Source organism: Pristiophorus japonicus, chromosome 3 (genome assembly GCF_044704955.1).
Source record: "Pristiophorus japonicus isolate sPriJap1 chromosome 3, sPriJap1.hap1, whole genome shotgun sequence".
Lineage (NCBI taxonomy): Eukaryota > Metazoa > Chordata > Chondrichthyes > Pristiophoridae > Pristiophorus > Pristiophorus japonicus.
Window position 1 is genome coordinate 87,271,464 of NC_091979.1, and position 24,680 is coordinate 87,296,143.

The following is a 24,680-nucleotide window of genomic DNA, read 5'->3' on the forward strand; positions in this document are numbered from 1 at the left end:
AGATAATATTCTGCCTTCGTGTTTTTGCCCCCAAAGTGGATAACCTCACATTTATTCACATTATACTGCATCTGCCATGCATTTGCCCACTCACCTAATCTGTCCAAGTCACACTGCAGCCTTTTAGCGTCCTCCTCACAGCTCACACCGCCACCTAGTTTAGTGTCACCTGCGAACTTGGAGATATTACACTCAATTCCTTCATCTAAATCATTACTGTATATTGTAAAGAGCTGGGGTCCCAGCACTGAGCCCTGCGGCACTCCACTTGTCACTGCCTGCCATTCTGAAAAGGACTCATTTATCCCGACTCCCTGCTTCCTGTCTGCCAACCAATTCTCTATCCACGTCAATACATTATTCCCAATACCATGTGTTTTGATTTTGCACACCAATCTCTTGTGTGGTACCTTGTCAAAAGCCTTTTGAAAGTCCAAATACACCACATCCACTGGTTCTACCTTGTCCACTCTATTAGTTACATCCTCAAAAAATTCCAGAAGATTTGTCAAGCATGATTTCCCTTTCATAAATCCATGTTGACTTGGACCGATCCTGTCACTGCTTTCCAAATGCGTTGCTGTTTCATCTTTAATAATTGATTCCAACATTTTCCCCACTACCGATGTCAGGCTAACCAATCTATAATTCCCTGTTTTCTCTCTCCCTCCTTTTTTAAACAGTGGTGTTACATTAGCTACCCTCCAGTCATAGGAACTGATCCAGACTTGATAGACTGTTGGAAAATGATCACCAATGCATCCACTATTTCTATGGCCACTTCCTTAAGTACTCTGGGATGCAGACTATCAGGCCCCGGGGATTTATCGGCCTTCAATCCCATCAATTTCCCTAATACAATTTCCCACTTTATAAGGATATCCTTCAGTTCCTACTTCTCACTAGACCTTCGGTCCCCTAATATTTCCGGAAGGTTATTTGTGTCTTCCTTCGTTAAAACAGAACCAAAGTATTTATTTAATTGGTCTGCCATTTCTTTGTTCCCCATTATAAATTCACCTGAATCTGACTGCAAAGGACCTACGTTTGTTTTCACTAATCTTTTTCTCTTCACATATCTATAGAAGCTTTTGCAGTCAGTTTTTATGTTCCCAGCAAGCTTCCTCTCATACTCTATTTTCCCCCTCCTAATTAAACCCTTTGTCCTCCTCTGCTGTATTACAAAATTCTCCCAGTCCGCAGGTTTGCTGCTTTTTCTGGCCAATTTATATGCCTCTTCTTTGGATTTAACACTATCCTTAATTTCCCTTGTTGGCCACGGCTGAGCCACCTTCCCTGTTTTATTTGTTGCTGCTCCTCCAAGATCATCCACTTGGCCCTTGAGGTTCAACATCTGCACGCAGCTCAGCAGAGTTGAGAGTGTCCTCACCCTCTAGTGTGGAGTCTCCACTGGTGTCCTTTTCAACACCATGTGCTCTTGCTCACTTGTGACGTGTGAGCCATCAGGTGACAACACTGCTCTATCTCGCACAGGACCCACCGAGGTGCGTGTATCTGCGCTGGTGCTGGGTGCGCATGGGTCTGATGTCAGTGCACCCTCAGAGACTGAAGCTTCCTCTGAGGAGTCATCTTCCTTCTCCAGCTGGAGAATACACTTGATGAACCTGTGGGAGGATGAAGAGATGAATTCGAAGATATGATAAAAATGGGTCACGTTACCAATATGCACATGATGGCATTTCACTGGTTGCTGATATCAGTCACCCGATGGTAAACGCACTACATAAATGCAAGTTGTTGTTGCTGCTGCTCCTCCTGGACAGAGGAAGAGTTGGGCAGACAGAGGCTCTCAGAAGTGGAGGGAAGGGGTATGATGGGAGGAGAATATCTGTGAACAGGGGAGTTGGAGGTGAAGAGAGTCTGAATTGGGGGTGACTGGAGGAGAATGCCTTGGTGAACTGTGAGGAGATTTGGAAGTGAAGGGAGACTGTTGAGGTTGCTTTTGAGGAAGTGATAGTCTGTTTGGTCGACTGAAACCCCAAATGTAAGTTGCCTTTCCGGTGTTTTTTGTCTCGTTTAAAAAAAATCAACTGCCAGCAAAATAATCCTGTTTAATTCTAATTATAACACACTTTTTTCACGTTTAATTTTTTTTTTTCTTGGGGAGTATGCCGTGTGCACTCAATAATTAGCACGGGGCAGCATTTGGAATAAGTGTGTACAGCTCTAAATTTTCTAGCTGCTTCCCAATGTTCAGTAAGACTGAGTTTGACTCCCTTGATTGCTATGAGGCACTTTTTTGTATTAAATTAAAATGTTTTTATTCTTACAGTGATAAATGATTTGCTACTGAAAGAAATACACTCGAAAGAAAAATAATTAAATATTAGGTATCAACCTTGTCTCTGAATCTGAAGAGCATGAGTTCAGCCTCGCTCCAGACACTTGAGCACACAATCTCGGCTGAGAATTCAGAACTGAGGGCACTGACTTTTGGATCACTCAGGTGGAAATAAAGTATCCCATTGCACTATTGGAAAAAGAGCAGGGGAGTTTTCTCTGTGCCCTGGCCAATGTTTTTCCTTCAACCACCTTCTCCAGAACAGGTCATCTGGTCATTTATCTCATTGCTCTTGTGGGACCTTGCGGTGTGCAATTTGACTGCCTCGTTTCCCTATACTACAACAGTAACTGCACTTTAACAGTACTTAATTGGCTGTAAAACGCTTTGGAATGCCCACCGATCATGAAAGGTGCTTTATGAATGCAGCTTCTTTATTTCGAATAGAGCACAGCTCTCAATAAAATTGAACACATTTTTTAAGATTTCGAACATTGCATCGCCTGTGTTCATTGTAGAATCCAAACTGCTGCAAAATGCACCAAGTAAAGCACCAGAAATCAAACCTCAATTTTAGATCTTTAGTATTTGGATCCCTCTACAGGCTTTTATGAACTTTTTCCCCTCTTAATATGAATGGAGAAATGTTAGGTATACAGGTGCAGCTTCGAGAATCTGGAGTTTCAGAATCTGAACTCCGGACCGATCGGTGGCAGCATCGTCCGGAATCCGTAAAATGTTCCGGAATCTGGACCCGACGACCCTGCCGATCTCGGGGCCCCGCCGCTGCCCGACCTCGGGCCTCACCTCGCAGCCACTCGCTTCACCCCCGCTGCCCTTACCTCGCCGCCGGTCACCTCACCCCGCTCTCCGCCGCTGCCCTTACTTTGGGGCCTCCTCGTCAGCCCGCCAGACAACCTCCTTGGCGGGGGCCGCCCGAACACCTCCTCGGCGGGGGCTGCCCGACGACATCTTCCTCAGTGGGGCCGGCCCGCCCGAACACCTCCTCGGCGGGGTCCGCCCGACAACCTGCTTGGTGGGGCCCGCCGACGACATCCTGCTCGGCGGGGCCGGACAGCCCGAACAGCTCTTCGGCGGGAATCATCCCCCCTCCCCCTATTTCTGACGTTCTGAAATCCCGAAATAACCGAACCTGGACTCAGGTGTTTCCAGATTCCTGATTCAGAAAACAAATCAAAAGTCCGGATAGCTCGGAATCCGGAACGGCCTCCGTCCCGAGGGTTCCGGATTTTAGGCGCTGCACCTGTACCTACAGTTCAAGCTACAAATCTATGTTTCCTTGCACTTTTGGGCCATTTTAGAGTCGGTTTTTCTGTGGGGAGGTGGGGAAAGTCAATATTTTTGCATCTGTTGATCAGCTTTTGGTGGTTTTCTAAGTTGATCTGTACGATACCAGTCACTTTTTGGTGAATCAGCAAACAACAAATATCCCACTAGTTTAAATTCCAATTAAGGTTCCACGTAAATATTTTGTGACAAAAAAATACCCTTTGTAACAAAAAAACATGCAGTATTTCAATGTGCTTAAATCTTGAAGTCAAAGTGGTCAAAGGTGGAGTTCTTCAGAACCAATTAAATTAATTAAAATTTCAAAAAAGTACTGAAGCATTTTGTAAATTAGGAATTTTAATAAAAGTTGCTAAAAACTCTTCTTTCAGAGCTCCGTCACCAAAGGAACTTCCCTTGGTCTGATTGTAGGTGGGCAAAAGGAAGACATTGCACAATCCTACCCTAAGCTGCAATTCATTTAAATCTATTATATTTAAGTGAAGCTATTATCCATTTTTGATGAGAAAACTTTAGGCTGACCTAAATGAGTTGGCTGGAAGATTGCACACGATGTAACGTAGTTCTGTACAACCTCTGGGTCCTGATTCCACATTCCACTCTGGAATCACTGGCCACGCTGATTGGAAAATTGGTTCTGAAGAACTCTACCTTTGACCACTTTGACTTCAAGATTTAAGCACATTGAAGTTACCAGGTTAGAAGAAAGGTGAAAAATTATTGCTGTCCATGTATTGAAAAATGTTATGTTAAAGTTGAGATTCTCCACAATATTATTCCACGTAGTTCAGAATGCTAGGCAAATGGCAGCTGGTGTGTAAATGAGTGCAATATTTTGTTTGTTTATATAGGAAACTCCCTTGTAAAATTAAATTCTAACATTGCTGTGTCATCTGTTTTTTTTTCCAGTCGGTCCTGAAAGCATATTAGCAGAGAGGCATTTTGTGATTATGATAACAACCATTCTGCTTACACTTCCGTTGTCCCTGTATCGCAACATTGCTAACTTAGGAAAGGTGACTATTATTTTCATTTTTATTAACTGATGCGTATTAAAAGTTTGAAGATTTTTTGTAAATAATCTATTCACTGCTATAATCTGTATTTTAACTAAAAAAAAACCTAGAGCCCTAATTTTAATTACCGATATGTGTCAGCGGGCAGGGGCGAGGGGAATCTCTCTGGCCCTCCACAACGTGAGGCTTGGGAGATTTTGACTTCAGGTTCATTTGCATGGGCCTCGAAAGTCTCCCGGTCAAACCCGGCAAAGTGTGGGAGCGGGATTTTGGGCATCAAGAAGCCACCGCCAGGGACCCAAAAGAACAGTCTCCGGTAGTCAGGTAAATGGTTAGGCGGGGGTCGCAAAGATCTCTCGATCAGGGGAGAGGGAGGGAAGCCCAGAGGAGAGGAGGCCGAAGGTTTCCTGCTCCTCCTTGCTCACATGGAACATTAAGAAAAAAATAACTTCTTTTTCTGGGACTATTCTGGCCTCACATCCACTTGCCATCAAGTTTGCCTGGTGAGTAACCCATGACAAATTCCTCGCACAAGCCTCAAACTGAATTGCAATCAGACCCGGTGATGTCATCGGAACCCAATCTAAGGCTGTAATTTTGTCCCGGCCCGCTGCCAGTTCCATCCCACTCTCTCCAAGTGATTTTACCTTGATTGGCCTTGTTAAGCCCGCCCAGCGAGGTTCCCGGCCAATTAAAAGGAAGCGGATCTGATGACGTCAATTGATGATGTATCATCAGCCTATTTCCTTATAAGAGACTATATCCACATTGATATTGACAGTTGTGCCATCAGTGTTCTACAGCATTGAGGTGCTGCAAACACTGACAATCACTGCTCAAAGGTGCACGGCTGCACCGAGGCTCTCCCATGACTCCATCTATATGCTTCTGGAGGGAGTCACAGCATGCAAGGAGGTTCTCTTCCCTTCCAATGGATGGAAGAGACTGCCCAGGAGACCAACGCAGTCCGTTTGCACATTGCACAGGAGGGCACAAGCAGGGATGTGGTCAGGAGGACCTGGCTACAGTGTCGCAAACCTTTCAATTATCTTAGTAGATTATGAAACGTTCGTACAAAGCCACACTCAACCTCATCCTGCTGTACCACTCATCACACTCCCATCACTCTGCCTTCCCTACCCTACTCCTGCACATCCTTACACCAACTTACCTTGCACCTCCACCCATCCCTTTCTCTCTATCCACATTATCACTTCCCCATCTTACTAGCCACCCCTCACACTCACTCTCATCCTCGTCCAATCATAGCAACTAACAAGGGTGTCAAACATAAATATCTTTAGTTTCAACACTTGCCGGTCCTGGACAGATTGTTTTGCACTTTTGGAAGTGGCTTAGTGAGTTGCAATGAATGGTCAGACATAATGGTAACACCCACAATGGTGATGAGTGTAAAAGGAATGGCTGGGGCATTGCAGGGATGTTTTATGGTGTTGGTGTGGGGTGATGCAAACCTGGTACATCATGTGGCAGCCAGGGTGTACAGCATCAATTGAAGTAAATTTGGCCATGGTGAGGCCATCTCTGGCCTGCCGTGCAGTAATGTGGTCGGGTGCTGATGCCCTCTATCCTTTACAGCATCAGTTGATTGCGGAGAAGGTTGGTGTTGTTGGTGCTGCTGGTTTGCCTGGTGATGCTGGTGCTGCTGGTGTGCCTGGTGATGCTGGTTTGCCTGGTGATGCTGGTGTGCCTGGTAATGCTGGTTTGCCTGGTGATGCTGGTTTGCCTGGTGCTGCTGGTGTGCCTGGTGATGCTGGTGTGCCTGGTAATGCTGGTTTGCCTCGTGATGCTGGAGTTGGGGCTGATCGTGATGGGATTCTGAGGACTAAGGTGAGATCTTTTCCAAGGGCACCGATGCTGATGGACTAGATGGTAAGTGAAGTTGAGATGACAGAGAGAGGTTGTTCCAAGGAGGTGACAGTCGATAGAGAGTTTACTCCAAAACACTACCAACCTGCATAAAGCTCAGATGTGTCTTCCAAATTCTGAAGATTCCAGCTTCTGAGATTGGGAAGTGAAGAGCTGTGAAATGGTAGCTTTTATACCACATTTGCAGCTGTCAACTATTCAGAAGAATGAATACTTATGGAACACCCGACCTACTTTCCTGACGTGATCCCCAAGCGCCATAAACCTCGTGCAAAATACAGGACAAAATCATGTTTAATTGGCTTTTAACAACAACCTCCTAATAATCTAAATTGTCTCCCTAGCCAATTAGTGTCGGGTCTGTTCAGTGCTGCCGATCCCGCCCTCTCAGCGGCAGTACATTTCTGCCCAAAATATTTATAGAAGAATCCGACGACCTGCCGGCAAGTATCGCGCTTTCCTGCTCAAATAAGCAGGTTAAAATTGCAATCTGCGGGAAAGCAGCACGATCTGAGGGGGAGGGTCACTGCAACTATTTTAGCTGCCTGTCCGTCTGATTTCCACCAGGCGGACAGGGTTAAAATCAGCCCTTGCGTATTATGGAAGAAAAGGTACTCTAGGTATTTTAATAAAAGAAATATGTGAAAAAAAACAAGTGAAATAACTCTTGTGCTCTCCCTGTTGCTTAACAGATATAGAGTGAAAAGTCGTGTCAAAATAACAGGAAGGAACCAGGTTTGAATCTGGTCTGTGCTGACTGAGCTGATCTCAGTCGAAGTGCTGATAGGGATGCTACAGTTATTTAAAAATCCCTGAGTTTGGAAGGACAAAATTAACTCGGGTTTCTGCTGATTGTCACGATGCATGACCTCTGCTGAAAGTGCATACATAAGGACAAAATAAGGCTCAATGGTAATGTGTCCCATGATCAAATAAGTGCTTCTTTATTTGCCATTATAAAGATAATGGGCCCAATTTTCGCCTGTCATTTGCGACAATTTTTTTGGCGTAAGTTTTTAAATTAAAGTTTCCCCAAGGAATCTGCACCAGCGTAACTGAGTTAGTTACGATTTTTTTAGGTTAGCTTTTTTTTTTACGTCATCGGGGGCATTACCTCATGTCTGCGCCAGTTTTTATCATTTTACAAAGTTTGCCCCGAAAAAGTTGGTCGGCGTATCTGGCCACTCCCAAAAAACCTTCTGGTGAGCTAAGAGAAAGCAGTGCACAATGAAAAATCGGCACAGAAAGAAGCCATTGTTTCTCATTGAAGTTTTGGAGGGAGATAAGAAAGCTTTAAATATGCATAATAAAGATTAATTTTTTTTTACCTTATAACAGAGCAGATGGAAGTTTGATGGAATTCTGAACTTTTCATTTTTTTTTTAATTCACACGCCACCAGCGAACGTCTTCAAACAGGGCTGGAGGTTCGGCCAGCAGAGTCGGCCCTGCGCCCGGACAAGGGGCTCGGGGTTCGGTTGCAAAACAAGTACGGGGGTGGGGGGAGGCACCGAACGGAAGACTGCGCTAGGCATCAAAGGGGGCCCGCGGGGGGGGGGGGGGGCGGCGATGGGCCGGTGGGGAGGGGGAGGGAATGGAAGGTGCTGTTGAACGCGATTGGAAGAAATAAGACTGCAATGAGCCCAGGGGGGTTCCCGATCACTGTGCTTGTTCAGACCTGAGTGTGGTCCATACAGACCTTGGGGAGAGAAAACAAATAACCTGTCTTGTCCTCCTGCCGTTTTGAGCTTCTTGCAAAGATAACATTTAAGCATGGGGGCAATACTGACAGTGCCATACCTTGTGCGAGCCTTCTGCATAATGGTGCTGCGGAGGAAACAATTGATTCGCCGTCATCACATCAGGAACCTCGGAGCCCGTAGGGTGCTGTGCAGGAGGTCCTACCCACGTCAGGTATATTGAGACAGGCATTCGTACCTGCACCTGAGTGATGGAGATTGTGTCAGAAGGCTGCGTTTCCGCAAAGCAGTTGTAACTGAGATCTGTGAGTTGGTGAAAGCAGACCTGCAACCTAGAAGCTTCAGGAGGACTGCTTTGTCAGTTGAAGTGAAGGTTACAGCTGCACTTTCATTCCATGCATCCAGATCCTTCCAAGCTACACTGGGGATGTGTGCGCCATTTCTCAACATGCAACACATGTCTGCATTCGGCAGGTGATTGCTGCACTATATGCCCAGAGGAATTACTACATAAAGGTCCCCATGACCGCCCAGGCAATGCGTGACAGGGCTGTGGGTTTCTCCAAGATTGCTGGCTTCCCAAAGGTACAAGGCTGCATTGATTGTTACCACATCACCTTGCGAGCACCTTTGGAGGATTCCGAGATGTACAGGCTTCCACTCCATTAATGTACAGTTCGTGTGTGACGACATGCATCGCATCCTGTTAGTTGATTCAAGATACCCTGGGAGCACCCATGATGCGTTTATCCTACACGAGTGTTATACCTGCCATGTTTCAGCAGCAGCCAGAAGGGCAGAGCTGGCTATTGGGAGTCAAAGGGTACAGCCTCACCACCTGGCTCATGATGCCCCTATGCCTAACCCAGACGGAAGCTGACTTGAAATACAACATGTCGCACATTGCAACGCGCAGCATAATAGAGAGGGCCATTGGCATATTGAAGCAGCATTTCCATTGCCTGGACTATTCCAGAGGCTTCATGGTACACTCCCCTGAGATTGTCTGCCAGTTCACTGTTGTGTGCTGCATATTGTATAAATTAGCCATCATGAGGCAGCAGCAGCTGGTCGTAGAAGACCCACCTGCGGTGAGAGTGGCTGATTATAATGATGAGGAAAATGCAGATGATGAGCAGGAGGAGGATGAGGAAGAGGACGAGGCTGAGGAAGCCATGCAAGTACCTGAACCCGGACCACAGCGGCAGAGGAGGACGAGCCATCGTGCCCCTTTAACGATTGCTCGAGCTTTGCGCCAGCAGCTCATCCATGAACGCTTTGCTGCCTGAAGGCTCAGTGGCAACTATTCCACATGGACCATGTTTACTGTTTGGACCTGTTCCGTAATGTGTTGTGTTAATGGAACAAATGATGGAAATGATTCTTGTTTACTTCAAAAATTGTGCTAATAATGGAACAAATAATGTAAATGATTCAGTTATAATTTAAAATATTTTTTTTCAAAAGTTTAACAAAGATTTGTACTTAACTTAAATAAAAAATATTCTTGTATCAAATTTTAAAGTTTTCAGTTAAGATCAATTACAAACTCAAAGATCACTTAAAAACTTTAAGATCACTTACTAACTTTAAACGTAAATGTACATAACTTACAAAAAACTTAATTTGAGAACAACAGTTACAACAGTAACAATAATAACAACAACAACAGCAACAAAGAAAGGTTGCACCCATCTCTCCTCCACCTTATTCTAAGACCACCCGCCATGCTTGGTCTTGGTGACTCCACCTCCCCTGCCCGCAGGCGATGGCACGGTGTTTCTGGGGTTGGTACCAAGCTTATTCTTTCTAACATCTTGGGTAATGTGCACCTGTTGGGGCAGTCGGCAATGTGGAGAACCCGGCTTGGGGCTCTTCAGAGGCTGGTCTGGAGATTGGAGTGGGAGTGGCAGTTGATTCTGTCATTGGGCGCAGGGTCTGGGCGTGTTCCCTTATTGCAGCAGCTAACTCCAACATGCCCTCCCTCATGAGCCCGGACAGTGTCTCAATGATTTCCAACATTCCCTCCCTCATGTTGAGCAAACATGTCTCAACTACCTGCAACATTCCCTCTCTCATGTTCATTGAGCATGTCTGAACTACCTGTGACATTCCGTCCCTCATGTTCACCGAGAGTGTTTCAGCTACCTATGACATTCCCTCCCTCATGTTCACTGACATGGTTTCAGCTGACTGAGATATTTCCTCACTCCTGGTCCCGGACATTGTTCCCATTTCTCGTGAGAGTGTTGTTACTTCTCCCGACAATCCGGATACCTCATCACCCACCCCACTGATGGTGTCCAGGAATGATCGGGTAAGGTCAATGCTCTCCGCACTCATTGCCATCATGTGAACCACATCTGTTAGATCCTGCACCACAAGAGAGTATGGTCGAGCTCTCCTTCCCCTCCTCACCTTGGGTATGACTCGCAGCATTCCAGTGGGACCCGCAGCCTGGGATGGTGGGGCCCTGGGTGTGCCTCGCTGCACCCCACCACCGAGACCCGCAGTCTCGGACGGTGGGGCCTTGGGTGTGCCTCGCTGCACCCCACCACTAGGACCTGCAGCCTCGGATGGTGGGGTCCTGGGTGTGCCTCACTGCACCCCACCACTGGGACCCGCAACCTTGGACAGTGGGGTCCTGGGTGTGCCTCGATGCACCCCAACACTAGGACCTGCAGCCTCGGACGGTGGGGTCCTGGGTGTGCCTCACTGCACCCCATTGGAATTTCCAGCCTCGTACGGTGGGAAACCATGGAATATCCCACCAACACTCAGCCCCTTCCCTGATGAGTGGTTTAACAGCTCAATGGGTGGCACCAGTCCTCCTCTAAAGTGAGTACAAGAGATGGAGCTTTATCCATCCCCTCCACCTCCCCCTCACCCGCATGCTCTTGGTCTGGAAGGTGGCATTGGAAGGTGTTCTCCTCTTCAGGCTCGTCCGTGTCTGAATCTTCTTCTGCACCATCAGGGTTGGCCTCAAGTTCTACAAAGTATAACAGAACAGACAAATGATTAGCAGCAGAGGAGGGGGCAGGGTGGGTGGCATGAGTAGGCTCACACAGCGCAGGCAACAGGCTGATTTGAAGGACCATGATGAATGATAGCACATTGCATCAACCGAAGCGTAGCTGATGGAGACATCCCCATGAACCGAAGCATGGCTAGCCCGCGCAGTACTTAACATTTTGCAAAGCCAGACTGTGGAATTTGCAGGACTTACCCTCTTCCTCAAGCGTGGGCCCAGCTTGTGCAGTGGTGGTTGCTTTTCTCCAGGGAGGACCCATCAAACCAGTGACCCTCTCTTCCAAGGGTGTTCAGGGATGCAGATTTGCCGGGCCTCCTTCTGTTCGAGTTCTTTCCCTTTTGTTATATGCCAACTTCCTCTGCAAAGATGAAAATATAACTTTTTAGAGAGGGTGTCTTTCTGCTGGGTGGGACATATACAGCTGGTCACATTTACATTTACAATTGCAATGAATAAATGAAAATATTACTTACACTAACTACTTGACCAAGCTCCTGCTATTTCTTTTTGCACTGGCCTCCAGATCTCGGGGTGGTCACCATTGCACAGTAATCTTGTGGAAGTTGGTTCCAGCGTTTCTTCATTTCTTTGGGTGGAACTTTTATGTGACCTCTGCTGGTGTCCAGCTCCTGCCATCTGGCCTTAATCACAGTAACTAGTGCCTCCCCTTCATCCTGTTAGAAATTCTTGGTCCTTGCACCGCATTGCATCTTGTATTGCAGCTCCGATTTTTCCAATGTTCTCACACAGCACTCAACGTTCTCACACACACAACTGGCTCTTTAAAAATGGGCGATTGCTGATCGGCAGCTGTATTGCGCATGCACACCCATAGGAATAACGTCAACAATGTCTTTTTTTGCGCATGCACAGAAGGTGCGGCATCGTTTTTTCGGCGCAGACAGCAAGCTCCACGCCCCGAGGCGAACGGAAAGGCTGCATGGCACCAGTCTTGAAAAATACAGCGGGGAAACTTGGCACAAATATTTTTGGAGTATTTCTGGCCTAGAAAAACGGGCGTAACTCTGGCAATACACCAAAAAATGGCTTTGGGCAAAATTGAGCCCAATATTTGGAGTAATGTTTAGAAGCAGTATTCCTCTTGAATAATCTACATTTCATTTCATACAATTCCCTTATTATCAATAAGTACTAGAAACAAAGTTGTTAAATGGAATCACATTATTAAATGAAAAAGCCAATAGGCTGATCTACAAAAGTTGCAATAGCAGTCTTTCCATCATTAACATGAGATGAAGAATTAATCTTAATTTTAATTCTAACCTTGCAAAGATTGGATAATGCTAAGATCAGTTCTCAAAAGTAAGGGGCTAAAATTTCCCCTTCCCTTAAGGCCTGTTACCGCCAGAAATCAGCGGCCATGCTGCGGAATGCAATGGCCACCGATTTTTCGTGGAATGGCCGCCATTTTGAAAATTTCGCTCCTGCGGTATCCCGGCGGTGACTCGCTCCACCCACTTCCACACCGCTGCTACCGATCCGTCCCAAGTGCGTCATTAGAACGCGCACCGCCAATGTGCCCCCCCCCAAACGCGAAATTCCGCATTGAAAATCATGCTCTCGGTGCCACTGACAGCTTTTACTGTCGGTGCACTGTGCTTGCAGTGCTTGTAAAATGGCGGTCCTGCCCAGGTGGTCCTAACTTAAAGAAGGGGAGAGTCGTGGTGACGCGCCAGCATGATGATGTCATCAGTGCTACGCTGATGAATGACAGCGGCGGATACTTCGCCCGCCCCTCACTGCTTACCGAACCTCCGCTCTCCACTGCACATCCACCCCCATTATGACCAGCATCTGGGCCGTTCGAAAGAAAAAGCCACAGAGCGGAATTTTGCGCAAGAGGCCACCACATCTACCGCTGCGGTAAAAACATTCAAAACGCGGTAGGTGCGCCGCATTTTCGGCGGGGTATGGGGTTGCAATTTCAGTCCCTAAAACCTCTATGTACATTTTTTGCAACATGTATTTGCCTGTCTATGAAAGCCAGGAAATACATTTACATCAACGAGCAGTTCAATTCTTGGATCTTGTAGATGGCACACACTGCAGCCACGGTGCGCCGGTGGTGGAGGGAGTGAATGTTTAAGGTGGTGAATGGAGTGCTAATCAAGCTGCTTTGTTCTGGATGGTGTCGACCTTCTTGAGTATTGTTGGAGCAGCACTCATCGAGGCAAGTAGAGAGTATTCCATCACACTCCTGCTTTGTACCTTGTACACGATGGAACAGCTTTGGGGAGTCAGGAGGTGAGACACTCATCTCAGAATATCCAGCCTCTGACCGGTTCTTGTTGCCACAGTATTTGTGTGGCTGGCCCAGTTAAAATTCTGGTGAATGGTGATCCCTAGAATATTGATGGTGAGGGATTCGGCGATAGTAATGTTGAATTTCAAGGGTGGAGGTTAGACTCTCGCTTGTTGGAGACAATCATTGCCTGACACTTGTGTGGCGCGAATGTTACTTGCCACTTATCAGCCCAAGCCTGAATGTCGACCAATTCTTGCTGTATGCGGGCATGGATTGCTTCATTATCTGAGGAATAGCAAATGGAACTGAACACTGCAATCATCAGCGAACGGCCATATCCCATGACAGTTTTAAAAAAATAGACTTGTTAGCAAAATTAAGGCTTATGGTGTTGTCTCAAATAAAGCAATGTGACTGAGTACTGTAGACTTGAGTAAGTGTGAACTTAGTCTCTTTATTTTGACTCCAGAGTGCTGGCACAGCATGGGAGGCCTGCTAATATGCAGTGCTCCCAAGGGATGCTGGGATCCCTTGGGACTTCAACAGATGCGCTCTCTAGTGGTGGTAGAATGCTGGGTACAAGGTGCTGCATACATAATATCAATCCCCACCACTCCCCCCCCCCCCCCCCCCATCCCTAAAGTCAATAGTGCACTTATTTACAGGGTGAGACTATCTGGGGCTTTCTGCTCCCGAGTCGATCGTCTCAGTACAAACAAAGGTGCAGGTGAGTTGGTTGGGCCTTCGCTGGGCTGCTGTGCTGCTGGCCTTGCTGGGTTGCTGGGGATGATGAGTTCAGCTTCGTGGTCAACCATGATGTCGGTTGCCACTTGTGTGTGTATCGGAGGGTCGAAGTTGGTGGTGTCCTCTTCAGGTTGCTTGTGGATGTCTGTGAATCGCAGTTTGGTTTGGTCCAAATGCTTTCTGCAAGTTAGTCCATTTGCAAGTTTGACCTCAAACACCCTACTCCCTTCTTTGGCTATGACAGTGCCAGCAAGCCATTTGGCACCATGTCCATAGTTGAGTACAAATATAGGGTCATTGACTTCAATATCGCATGACAAATTTGCGCGATCATGGTACATGCTTTGTTTATGCCGCCTGCCCTCGACATGATCATGGAGATCAGGGTGGACTAGAGAGAGCCTTGTTTTGAGTGCACTTTTCTTGAGCAGTTCAGCAGGTGTCCCCGGTAAGCGAGTGGGGTCTTGTGCGGTGTCTGAGCAGGACTCGTGACAGGCAGGTCTGCAGGGAGCCTTCCGACACACGTTTCAAGCTTTGCTTGATGGTTTCGACTGCCGGTTCTGCCTGGCCGTTAGATGCGGGCTTGAACGGAGCAGAAGTGACATGCTCGATCCTACTGCGGGTCACGACTCCCTTGAATTCAGCGCTGCTGAAGCACAGCCCATTGTCGTTAACAAGAACATCAGGCAGGCCGTGCGAGGCAAACATGGCTCGTAGGCTTTCGATGGTGGAAGTGGATGTGCTTACAGACATTATTACACACTCAATCCATTTTGAATAAGCATCCACAACAACCAAAAACATTTTGCCTAGAAACGGGCCTGCAAAGTCAACGTGGATCCTAGACCATGGGATCATGGAGGGCCATGACCACAAACTTAGCGGTGCCTCCCTGGGTGCATTGCTCAGTTGAGAGCAAGTGTTGTATTGGCGCACGCAAGACTCCAAATCTGAGTCAATGCCGGGCCACCACACATGGGATCTAGCTATAGCTTTCATCATTATTATGCCTGGGTGGGTACTGTGTGGGTCGCGTATGAACGTTTCCCTGTCTTTTTTCGGCAAAACCACACGATTACCCCACAAAAGACAGTCCGCCTGTATAGACATTTCATCTTTGCGCCGCTGGAATGGCTTGATCTCTTCATGCATCACCGCTGGGATGCTGGATCAGCTCCCATGGAGAAAAAAGTTTTTTTTACAAGGGACAGTAAAGGATCCTGGCTGGTCCAGGTCCTGATCTGGCAGGCCATAACGGGTGAATTTTGGTTTTCAAATGCATCCATCACCAAGAGCAAGTCTGCAGGTTGTGCCATTTCCACCCTGGTGGTTGGCAATGGTAGCCGACTGAGAGCATCAACGCAGTTCTCTGTGCCTGACCTGTGGCGAATTACATAGTTATATGCAGACAGCGTGAGCGCCCATCTTTGGAGGCGAGCAGAGGCATTGGTATTAATACCTTTGCTCTCTGAGAATAGCGATATGAGCGGCTTATGGCCAGTTTCTAACTCGAACTTAAGCCCAGATAGACACTGGTGCATTTTTTTCACCCCGTAAACACATGCTAGAGCTTCTTTTTCAATCATACTGTAGGTTCTTTCAGCCTTGGACAAACTCCTGGATGCATAAGCGATCGGTTGAAATGTTCCCGATTCGTTTGCTTGTTATAACACACACCCGACCCAGTACAAAGACGCATCGCAAGCTAGCACTAAACGTTTACATGGGTCATACAGAACAAGCAGTTTGTTGCACCATAACAGATTTCTGGCTTTCTCAAAAGCTGTCTCTTGTGATTTCCCCCATACCCAGTCATCTCCCTTGCGTAGCAACACAAGTAGAGGTTCTAGCAAGGTGCTTAACCCGGGTAGGAAATTACCAAAATAAGTGAGGAGTCCCAGGAATGACCGCAGCTCCATCACGTTCTGTGGTCTCGGCACGTTCTTGATGGCCTCCGTCTTGGCGTTGGTGGGTCTGATGCCATCTGCTGCGATTCTTCTCCCTAAGAACTTGACCTCTGGTGCCAGGAAAACATACTTCGAGCATTTCAACCTGAGTCCCACATGATCTAGCCAACTTAGAACTCTTCCAGGTTCTGCAAGTGTTCGATGGTGTCCCAACCTGTGACCAGTATGTCGTCCTGGAAAACCACAGTGCGCGGAACCGACTTTAGCAGACTCTCCACGTTCCTTTGAAAAATAGCCGCGGCCGATCGAATCCCAAACGGGCATCTATTGGAGATGAACAAACCTTTGTGCGTGTTGATGCAGGTGAGACCTTTCAAAGATTCTACCAGCTCCTGCGTCATGTAGGTCAGGTCCAACTTGGTGAATGTCATCCCTCCTGCCAGCATCGCAAATAGGTCATCTGCCTTGGGTAGAGGGTACTGGTCCTGCAATGAAAAGTGGTTAATCATTACTTTATAATCCCCACAAATTCTGACCATGCCATCGCCCTTGAGAATCAGAACAATCGGACTGGCCCACTCATTGAAATCAATCGGCGCGCTGATGCCCTCTCGTTGCAGCCTGTCCAGCTCGATCTCCACTTTCTCTTACATCATGTATGGAACCACACGTGCCTTGTGGTGGATGGGTCGTGTACCAGGAACTAAGTGGATCTGCACCTTCGCCCCAGAGAACTTTTCAATGCCTGGCTCAAACAACGACGAGAACTTGCTCAAAACCTGGGCACATGAGGCGTTGTCGACGGACGAAAGCACTCGGATGTTGTCCCAGTTCCAGTGGATTTTTCCCAGCCAGCTTCTGCCGAACAGTGTGGGGCCATCGCCTGGTACAATCCATAGTGGTAGTTCATGCACCGCTCCATCATAGGAGACTTTTACTGCTGCACTGCCAATTACAGGGATCAGCTCTTTAGTGTAAGTTCTCAGCTTGCTATGAATAGGGCTTACCTTGGGCCTTTGAGCCTTGTTGCACCACAGCCTCTCGAAGGCCTTTTTGCTCATGATAGACTGACTCGCACCCGTGTCCAATTCCATGGAAACTGGAATTCCGTTCAGTTCAACTTTTAACATGATCGGTGGACATTTCGTGGTGAAGGTGTGTACCCCGTACACTTCTGCCTCCTCAGTTCGAGTCTCTAGTTCAGTTTGATCCACCATGGATCGGTCTTCCTCTGCAACGTGGTGGTTTGCAAGGTTTGCAGCTCGTCTGCACATTCGCTGGAGGTGTCCCATTGTTCCACTGCCTTTGCACACATAGTGTTTGAAGCGGCATTGATGGGCTCGATGATCACCTCTGCAGTGCCAACAAGGGGTTAATTGCCTTGCTTTCACATGATGGCGGACTCTGAGTCATCTGAGGTCGTGCAGCTGCAGACGTGTACGTTCTGCTATGTACATTCCTGCCTGAAAATGATGTTACTTTGTGTACAGTACTTGCCGATGCATCTTTATGCTGCGAAATTTGTTTGGTGTTATCGCTGGTGGACATAAATGCTTGGGCTATCGTTATGGCTTTACTCAGGTTCGGTGCTTCAACAATCAATAGTTTGCGAAGGATAACCTCATGGTCAATGCCAAGCACAAAAAAGTCTCTTAGCATTTGCTCCAGGAATCCACCGAATTTGCAATGTCCTGCAAGGCGCCTTAGTTCGGCGACGTAGTTCGCCACTTCCTGGCCTTCAGACCGTTGACATGTATGAAATGGATATCTTGCCATCAGAACGCTCTCCTTTGGATTTAGGTGCTCCCGGACCAGCATACACAGTTCTTGATACGATTTGGTTGTTGGTTTCACCAGAGCAAGAAGATTCTTCATGAGGCCATAGGTTGTTGCCCCGCAGGAGGACCACTCTTCATTTGGCAGTGTTCCCATTCATTTCCAGCTCGTTGGCCACAAAGTATTGGTCGAGTCACTCCACGAAGGCTTCCCAATCATCACCTTCTGAGAATTTCTCCAAGATACCAACAGTTCTCTGCATTTTTGCGTGATGGTTCATTATCTATTACTCGTTGCCAGTTGTTATGTCTCAAATTAAGCAATGTGACTGAGTACTGCAGACTTGAGTAAGTGTGACCTTAGTCTCTTAATTCTGACTCCAGAGTGCTGGCACAGCATGGGAGGCCTGCTTATATGCAGTGCTCCCAAGGGATGCTGGGATCCCTTGGGACTCCAACAGATGCACCCTCTGGTGGCGGTAGAATGCTGGTTACAAGGTGTTGCAGACATAACACATGGGATTAAAGAGACAGTGGCAGCATGGATACAAAATTGACGAAGGTTCCAGAAATCAGCGGAAAATTGGAGCGAGCAATTCGAATAAACTGAAAATTTTCCGCCCGGCAGGAATCAAAAAGAAGAGCTGGGAAATTTAGCTCTTTCACTCTGACACTGCCTCCCAACGCTTTGGGGCGATGTTGGAGGCGATGTATGGGCAGGATTGGGTTTGGAGCGGGACGGTGTGCATCACTGCCGAGCTGACCATGTCAGCGTGATGCAGATGTGCCGTGTCGCGCTGACGCGTCGCAACGTCCCTCCCCTTCACTTACAGGGAGGGATGCTGCCAGGCCTACGTCGAGCCCACTGGGCCACCAGGGAGGGTTTCAGTCGGGCCGGTGGCCCGGCACCCAAGTGTGATTGCTGGGTTGCCTGTTGGTGGCCCAGCCAGACCAGCGGCCGCAATTGTCGGCTGACTCAGGAGTCAGCCGACAATTAAAATAAAATGGCGGCCGTGGCGGTGCATCCTCCCCTTTAAGGGCGGCCACAACACCCAGCCACTGGCAGCTTCCCGACTTTCGAAGCTGTCAGTGGCACTAACTGGTGGCATCTGTGCTCCCGCGGGGGAATTTCCCAAGTGGGGCGGAAAAGGAGTCGCCGCTGGTCGGTAAGGAGTTGGCGCGCGGCCGACAACGGGTTGGCATGCCAGGCGGGGCAGAATCACGGGGCATGGTGGAAACCCTCTGCCACCAGCCCGGAGGACAATTTCGGATGGGTCGCCCCGCCGCCTGCCCCCGAGCAGAAATGCCTTACCGCCCCGTTACCACAACAGGCCTTAAAAAACAGGGCAATTTTCCCCCCTAGTAGTTTTTCAGGCTGGAAGGAAGTATACAGTGGTGTTCCCCAAGGATCATTTTTAGGACTACTGCTCTGTTTGATATATATTAATGAACTGGACCTGAGTATACAGGGCATATGTAAAAGTTTGCAGATGGCACAAAATTTGGAAATGCAGTAAATAATGAGAAGGATAGTAACAGACTTCAGGAGGACACAGATAGACTGATGGAATGGATAAACACATAGCAGATTAAATTTAGCGTAAAAAAGTGTGAAGAGATACATTTTTGTAGGAAGACTGAGGAGAGGCAATATGAATTAAATGGCACAATTTTAAAGGGAGTGCAGGAACAGAGCGACCTGGGGGTGTAAGTAAACAAATCTTTGAAGATGGCAGGACAAGTTGAGAAGGCTGTTAAAAAGTATATGGGATCCTTGGCTTTATTATATATAAATAGAGTACAAAAGCAAGGAAGTTGTGCTAAACTTCTATAAAACACCAGTTAGGCCTCAGCTGGAGTATTGTGGTCATTCTAGGCACCACACTTTAGGAAGCATGTCAAGTCCTTGAAGAGGATACAGAAGAGATTCCTATGGACTGGAGGGTAGCTAATGTAACACCACTTTTTAAAAAAGGAGGGAGAGAGAAAACGGGTAATTATAGACCGGTTAGCCTGACATCAGTGGTGGGGAAAATGTTGGAATCAATTATTAACGATGAAATAACAGCACATTTGGAAAGCAGTGACATGGGTTTATGAAAGGGAAATCATACTTGACAAATCTTCTGGAATTTTTTGAGGATGTAACTAGTAGAGTGGACAAGGGAGAACCAGTGGATGTAGTGTATTTGGACTTTCAAAAGGCTTTTGACAATGTCGCACAGAAGAGATTGGTGTGCAAAATTAAAGCACATGGTATTGGGGGTAATGTACTGACGTGGATAGAGAACTGGTTGGCAGACAGGAAGCAGACAGTCGGGATAAATGGGTCCTTTTCAGAATGGCAGGCAGTGACTAGTGGGGTGTCGCAGGGCTCAGTGCTGGGACCCCAGCTCTTTACAATGTACATTAATAATTGGATGAAGGAATTGAGTGTAATATCTCCAAGTTTGCAGATGACACTAAGCTGAGTGGCGGTGTGAGCTGTGAGTAGGAGGCTAAGAGGCTGCAGGGTGATCTGGATAGGTTAGGTGAGTGGGCAAATGCCTGGCAGATGCAGTATAATGTGGATAAATGTGAGGTTATCCACTTTGGTGGCAAAAACACAAAAGCAGAATATTATCTGAATGGCGGCAGATTAGTAAAAGGGGAGGTGCAACGAGACCTGGGTGTCATGGTACATCAGTTATTGAAAGTTGGCATGCAGGTACAGCAGGCGTTGAAGAAGGCAAATGGTATGTTGGCCTTCTTGGCGAGGGGTTTTGAGTATAGGAGCAGGGAGGTCTTACTGCAGTTGTTGTTAGATCTCTTAATTTTCAATGAGATGCGAACTCCGGTGATAGTTTAACATAACTTTATTCTGGCAGCTACAACATACTGCTGGCTTTATGCCAGGTCCTTCGTCCTTCTAAAACACATGGCAAAAAATGGCTGTACTTATCCTGGATCAATTTACAATTGTGACCTCGCCCCCTTTGACCTTATTGGCTCAATTGATATGTTGTTAGCCCATAATTGGCTCGCTGCCAAAAGTCCTGAAATGTCAAGTTGATTGATGCCTTAATGCAATGTGCTCGCTCTCATGTAGGCAAGGGTCTGTGTTTTCTCAACTTTGCAACCTGTTTGAATTCTCTATCAGTTGTATAGGGCCTTGGTGAGGCCTCACCTGGAATATTGTGTTCAGTTTTGGTCTCCTAAGGAAGAACTTTCTTGCTATTGAGGGAGTGCAACGAAGGTTCACCAGTCTCATTCCCAGGATGGCTGAGCTGACATATGAGGAGAGACTGGATCGACTGGGCCTTTATTCACTGGAGTTTAGAAGGATGAGACGGGATCTCATCGAAACATATAAAATTCTGACGGGACTGGACAGATTAGATGCAGGAAGAATGTTCCCGATGTTGGGGAAGTCCAGAACCAGGGGACACAGTCTAAGGATAAGGAATAAGCCATTTAGGATTGAGATGAGGAGAAACTTCTTCACTCAGAGAGTTGTTAACCTGTGGAATTCCCTGCCGCAGAGAGTTGTTGACGCCAGTTCGTTGGATATATTCAAGAGGGAGTTAGATATGGCCCTTACGGCTAAAGGGATCAAGGCGTATGGAGAGAAAGCAGGAAAGGGATACTGAGGTGAATGATCAGCCATGATCTTATTGAATGGTGGTGCAGGCTCGAAGGGCCGAATGGCCTACTCCTGCACCTATTTTCTATGTTTCTATTTACTAGAATGAGATTTACTAGAACTAGATTTAGTCTCATCGTCGAGAGCATGCAGAAATCAAGCACAGGCAGCGGAAAGAGCATGCGGCAAACCTGTCCCACCCACCCTTTCCCCCCAACGATTATCTGTCTCACCTGTGACAGGGACTGTGGTTCTCGTATTGGACTGTTCAGCCATCTAAGGACTCATTCTAAGAGTGGAAGCAATTCTTCCTTGATTCCGAGGGACTGCCTATGATTGATTGACTAGAATGGTACCAGGGATGAGATACTTCAGTTACATGGAGGGATTGGATAAGCTGGAATTGTTCTCCTTAGAGCAGAAAAGATTAAGAGGAGATTTAATAGAGGCGTTCAAAATCATGAATTTCTTTGATAGAGTAAATAAGGAGAAACTATTTCCAGTGGCAGAAGGATCGGTAACCAGAGGACACAGATTAAAGATGATTGGCAAAAGAACCAGAAGCGACACGGACAAATATTCTTTTATACAGCGAGTTGTCGTAATGTGGAATCCACTGCCTGAAAGGATGGTGGAAGCAGATTCAATAGTAACATTCAAAAGACAATTAGATAAATACTTGGAGGGGGAAAAATTACAGAGCTCAGGGGTGAGGGCAGGGGAATGGGACTAATTTGTAGCCCTACTAAAGAGCTGGCACAGGCACGATGGGCCGAATGACCTCATTCTGTGCTGTTTCATTCTATGATTCTATAATCTGTTTTTGGTGATGTTGGTTGAGGGATAAATATTGGCACGACAGTTGCAGATCTCAGACGTGACTCCACCCTAAGCATACAATCGTATTAATGTATTGTATAAAATTCCTACATTAATGGAGATGTTAATTCATTTAAAAGTGTAGGTGATTTCAACCTGGATGTCGGTATTGTTATTTATCAATAAAGAGTCTGACTGGATACTATGAGCTCAAAGTAAAGTGTGACGTAGTCTTTTATTGCAGGTCTCCAGAGTGCCTCTCCAGCCTGTGAGCCCTGCTTAAGTACCTGTGCTCCCAAGGGATTATGGGATCCCTTGGGACTCCAGGGGATGAGCCCTCTATTGGTTGTACAAAGTATATACAAGTGTACATATATAACAACACTCCCCTACAAAGTCAACAGTGTAACTATTTACAAGGTGAGACAATCTGGGGCCCTTCTTTCCCTGGTTGATCATCTCAGTGCAGATGCTGGTATTGGTGAACCGTCTGTTGGGCCCTCGCTGGACTGCTATGCAGCTGGCCTTGCTGGGCTGTCTGTTGTGGTGAGTCCTGCTGGGCTGCTGCAGATGATGGGTTCTGTTCCGTGGTCAACAGCAGTGTCGGTTGCCACTGGTGTGTATGTTGGGGAGTCAAAGAAGGTATGGTCCAAAGTGGATTGCTCAGGATAGTCCGTGAATCTGAGTTTGATTTGGTTCAAGTGTTTCCGGTTAATGAGTCCATTTGAAAATTTGACCCGAAACACTCTGCTCCCCGCTTTGGCCACAACGGTCCCAGGAAGCCACTTGGGACCTTGTCCATAATTCAATACAGGATCATTGATTTCAATTTCGCGTGACACATTTGTGCTATCATGATATATACATTGTTGAAGCCGCCTGCTCTCTACCTGTTCATGTAGATCAGGGTAAACTAACCAGAGCCTTGTCTTAAGTGCCCTTTTCATGAGCAGTTCAGCAGGTGGAATCCCAGTGAGCGAGTGGGGTCTCGTGCGGTAACTAAGCAAGACTCGGAATAGGCGAGTCTGCAGTGAGCCTTCAGTTACCCTCTTCAAGCCCTGCGTGATACTTTACACTGCTCTTTCTGCCTGACCATTGGATGCTGGCTTGAATGGGGCAGATGTGACATGTTTGATCCCGTTCCGGGTCATGAATTCTTTGAACTCGGCACTGGTAAAACATGGCCCATTGTCGCTCACAAGGACATCGGGTAGTCCGTGCGTGGCAAACATGGCCCGCAGGCTTTCAGTAGTGGCAGCGGACGTGCTTGCCGACATTATCTCACATTCAATCCACTTGGAGTACGCATCTACAACCACGAGGAACATTTTACCCAAGAACGGGCCTGCATAGTCGGCGTCTACCCTAGACCACGGTTTGGAGGGCCAAGACCATAAACTTAGCGCCGCCTCCCTGGGTGCATTACTTAACTGCGAGCATGTATTACATGTGTACGCAGGACTCTAAGTCCGCATCAATACCGGGCCACCACACATGGGATCTGGCTATCGCTTTCATCATTACAATGCCTGGGTGGGTACTGTGGAAGTCACTGATGAAGGTGTCTCTGCCCTTCTTGAGAACTACTACCCGATTTCCCCAGAGAACGCCGTCTGCTTGTATAGACATTTCATCTTTGCGCCGCTGGAATGGCTTTATCTCTTCCTGCATTTCCACTGGGACACTGGACCAGCTCCCGTGAAGCACACAGTTTTTAACTAGAGACAGTAAGGGGTCCTGCTTCGTCCAGTTTATAATCTGTCGGGCTGTGACGGGTGATTGCTCACTCTCAAATGCTTTCATAACCATGACTAAATCTGCAGGCTGCGCCATTTCCACCCCCATGGTGGGCAATAGCAGCCTACTGAGAGAATCGGCGCAGTTTTCTGTGCCTGGCCTGTGGCAGATGGCGTAGTTGTATGCGGACAACGTGAGCGCCCATCTCTGGATGCGGGTCGATGCATTGGTATTTATCCCCTTACTCTCGGAAAACAGGGATATCAGTGGCTTATGGTCAGTTTCCAATTCAAATTTTAGCCCAAACAGGTATTGATGCATTTTCTTTACCCCATAGTCACACACTAACGCTTCTTTTTCAATCATGCTGTCGGCTCTCTCAGCCTTAGACACACTCCTGGATGCATAAGCAACTGCTTGCAATTTTCCAAAATCATTAGCTTGTTGCAATACACACCCGACGCCATATGACGACGCATCACATGCTAGTCCCAAACGCTTACATGGATCATACAACACAAGCAATTTGTTTGAGCATAACAATTTTCTAGCTTTTACAAAGGC

General features: G+C 47.2%; 1 protein-coding gene across 1 annotated transcript in view; it reads left to right on the forward strand.

Moving 5' to 3' along the window:
- The window catches only part of slc38a11 (solute carrier family 38 member 11), a 135,453-nt gene that overhangs the window by 38,444 nt on the left and 72,329 nt on the right, over positions 1-24,680 (forward strand). The window contains exon 6 of the mRNA XM_070873645.1: positions 4,520-4,626. Coding sequence (XP_070729746.1) covers positions 4,520-4,626 — 107 coding nt within the window. The remainder of the gene's footprint in view (positions 1-4,519; positions 4,627-24,680) is intronic.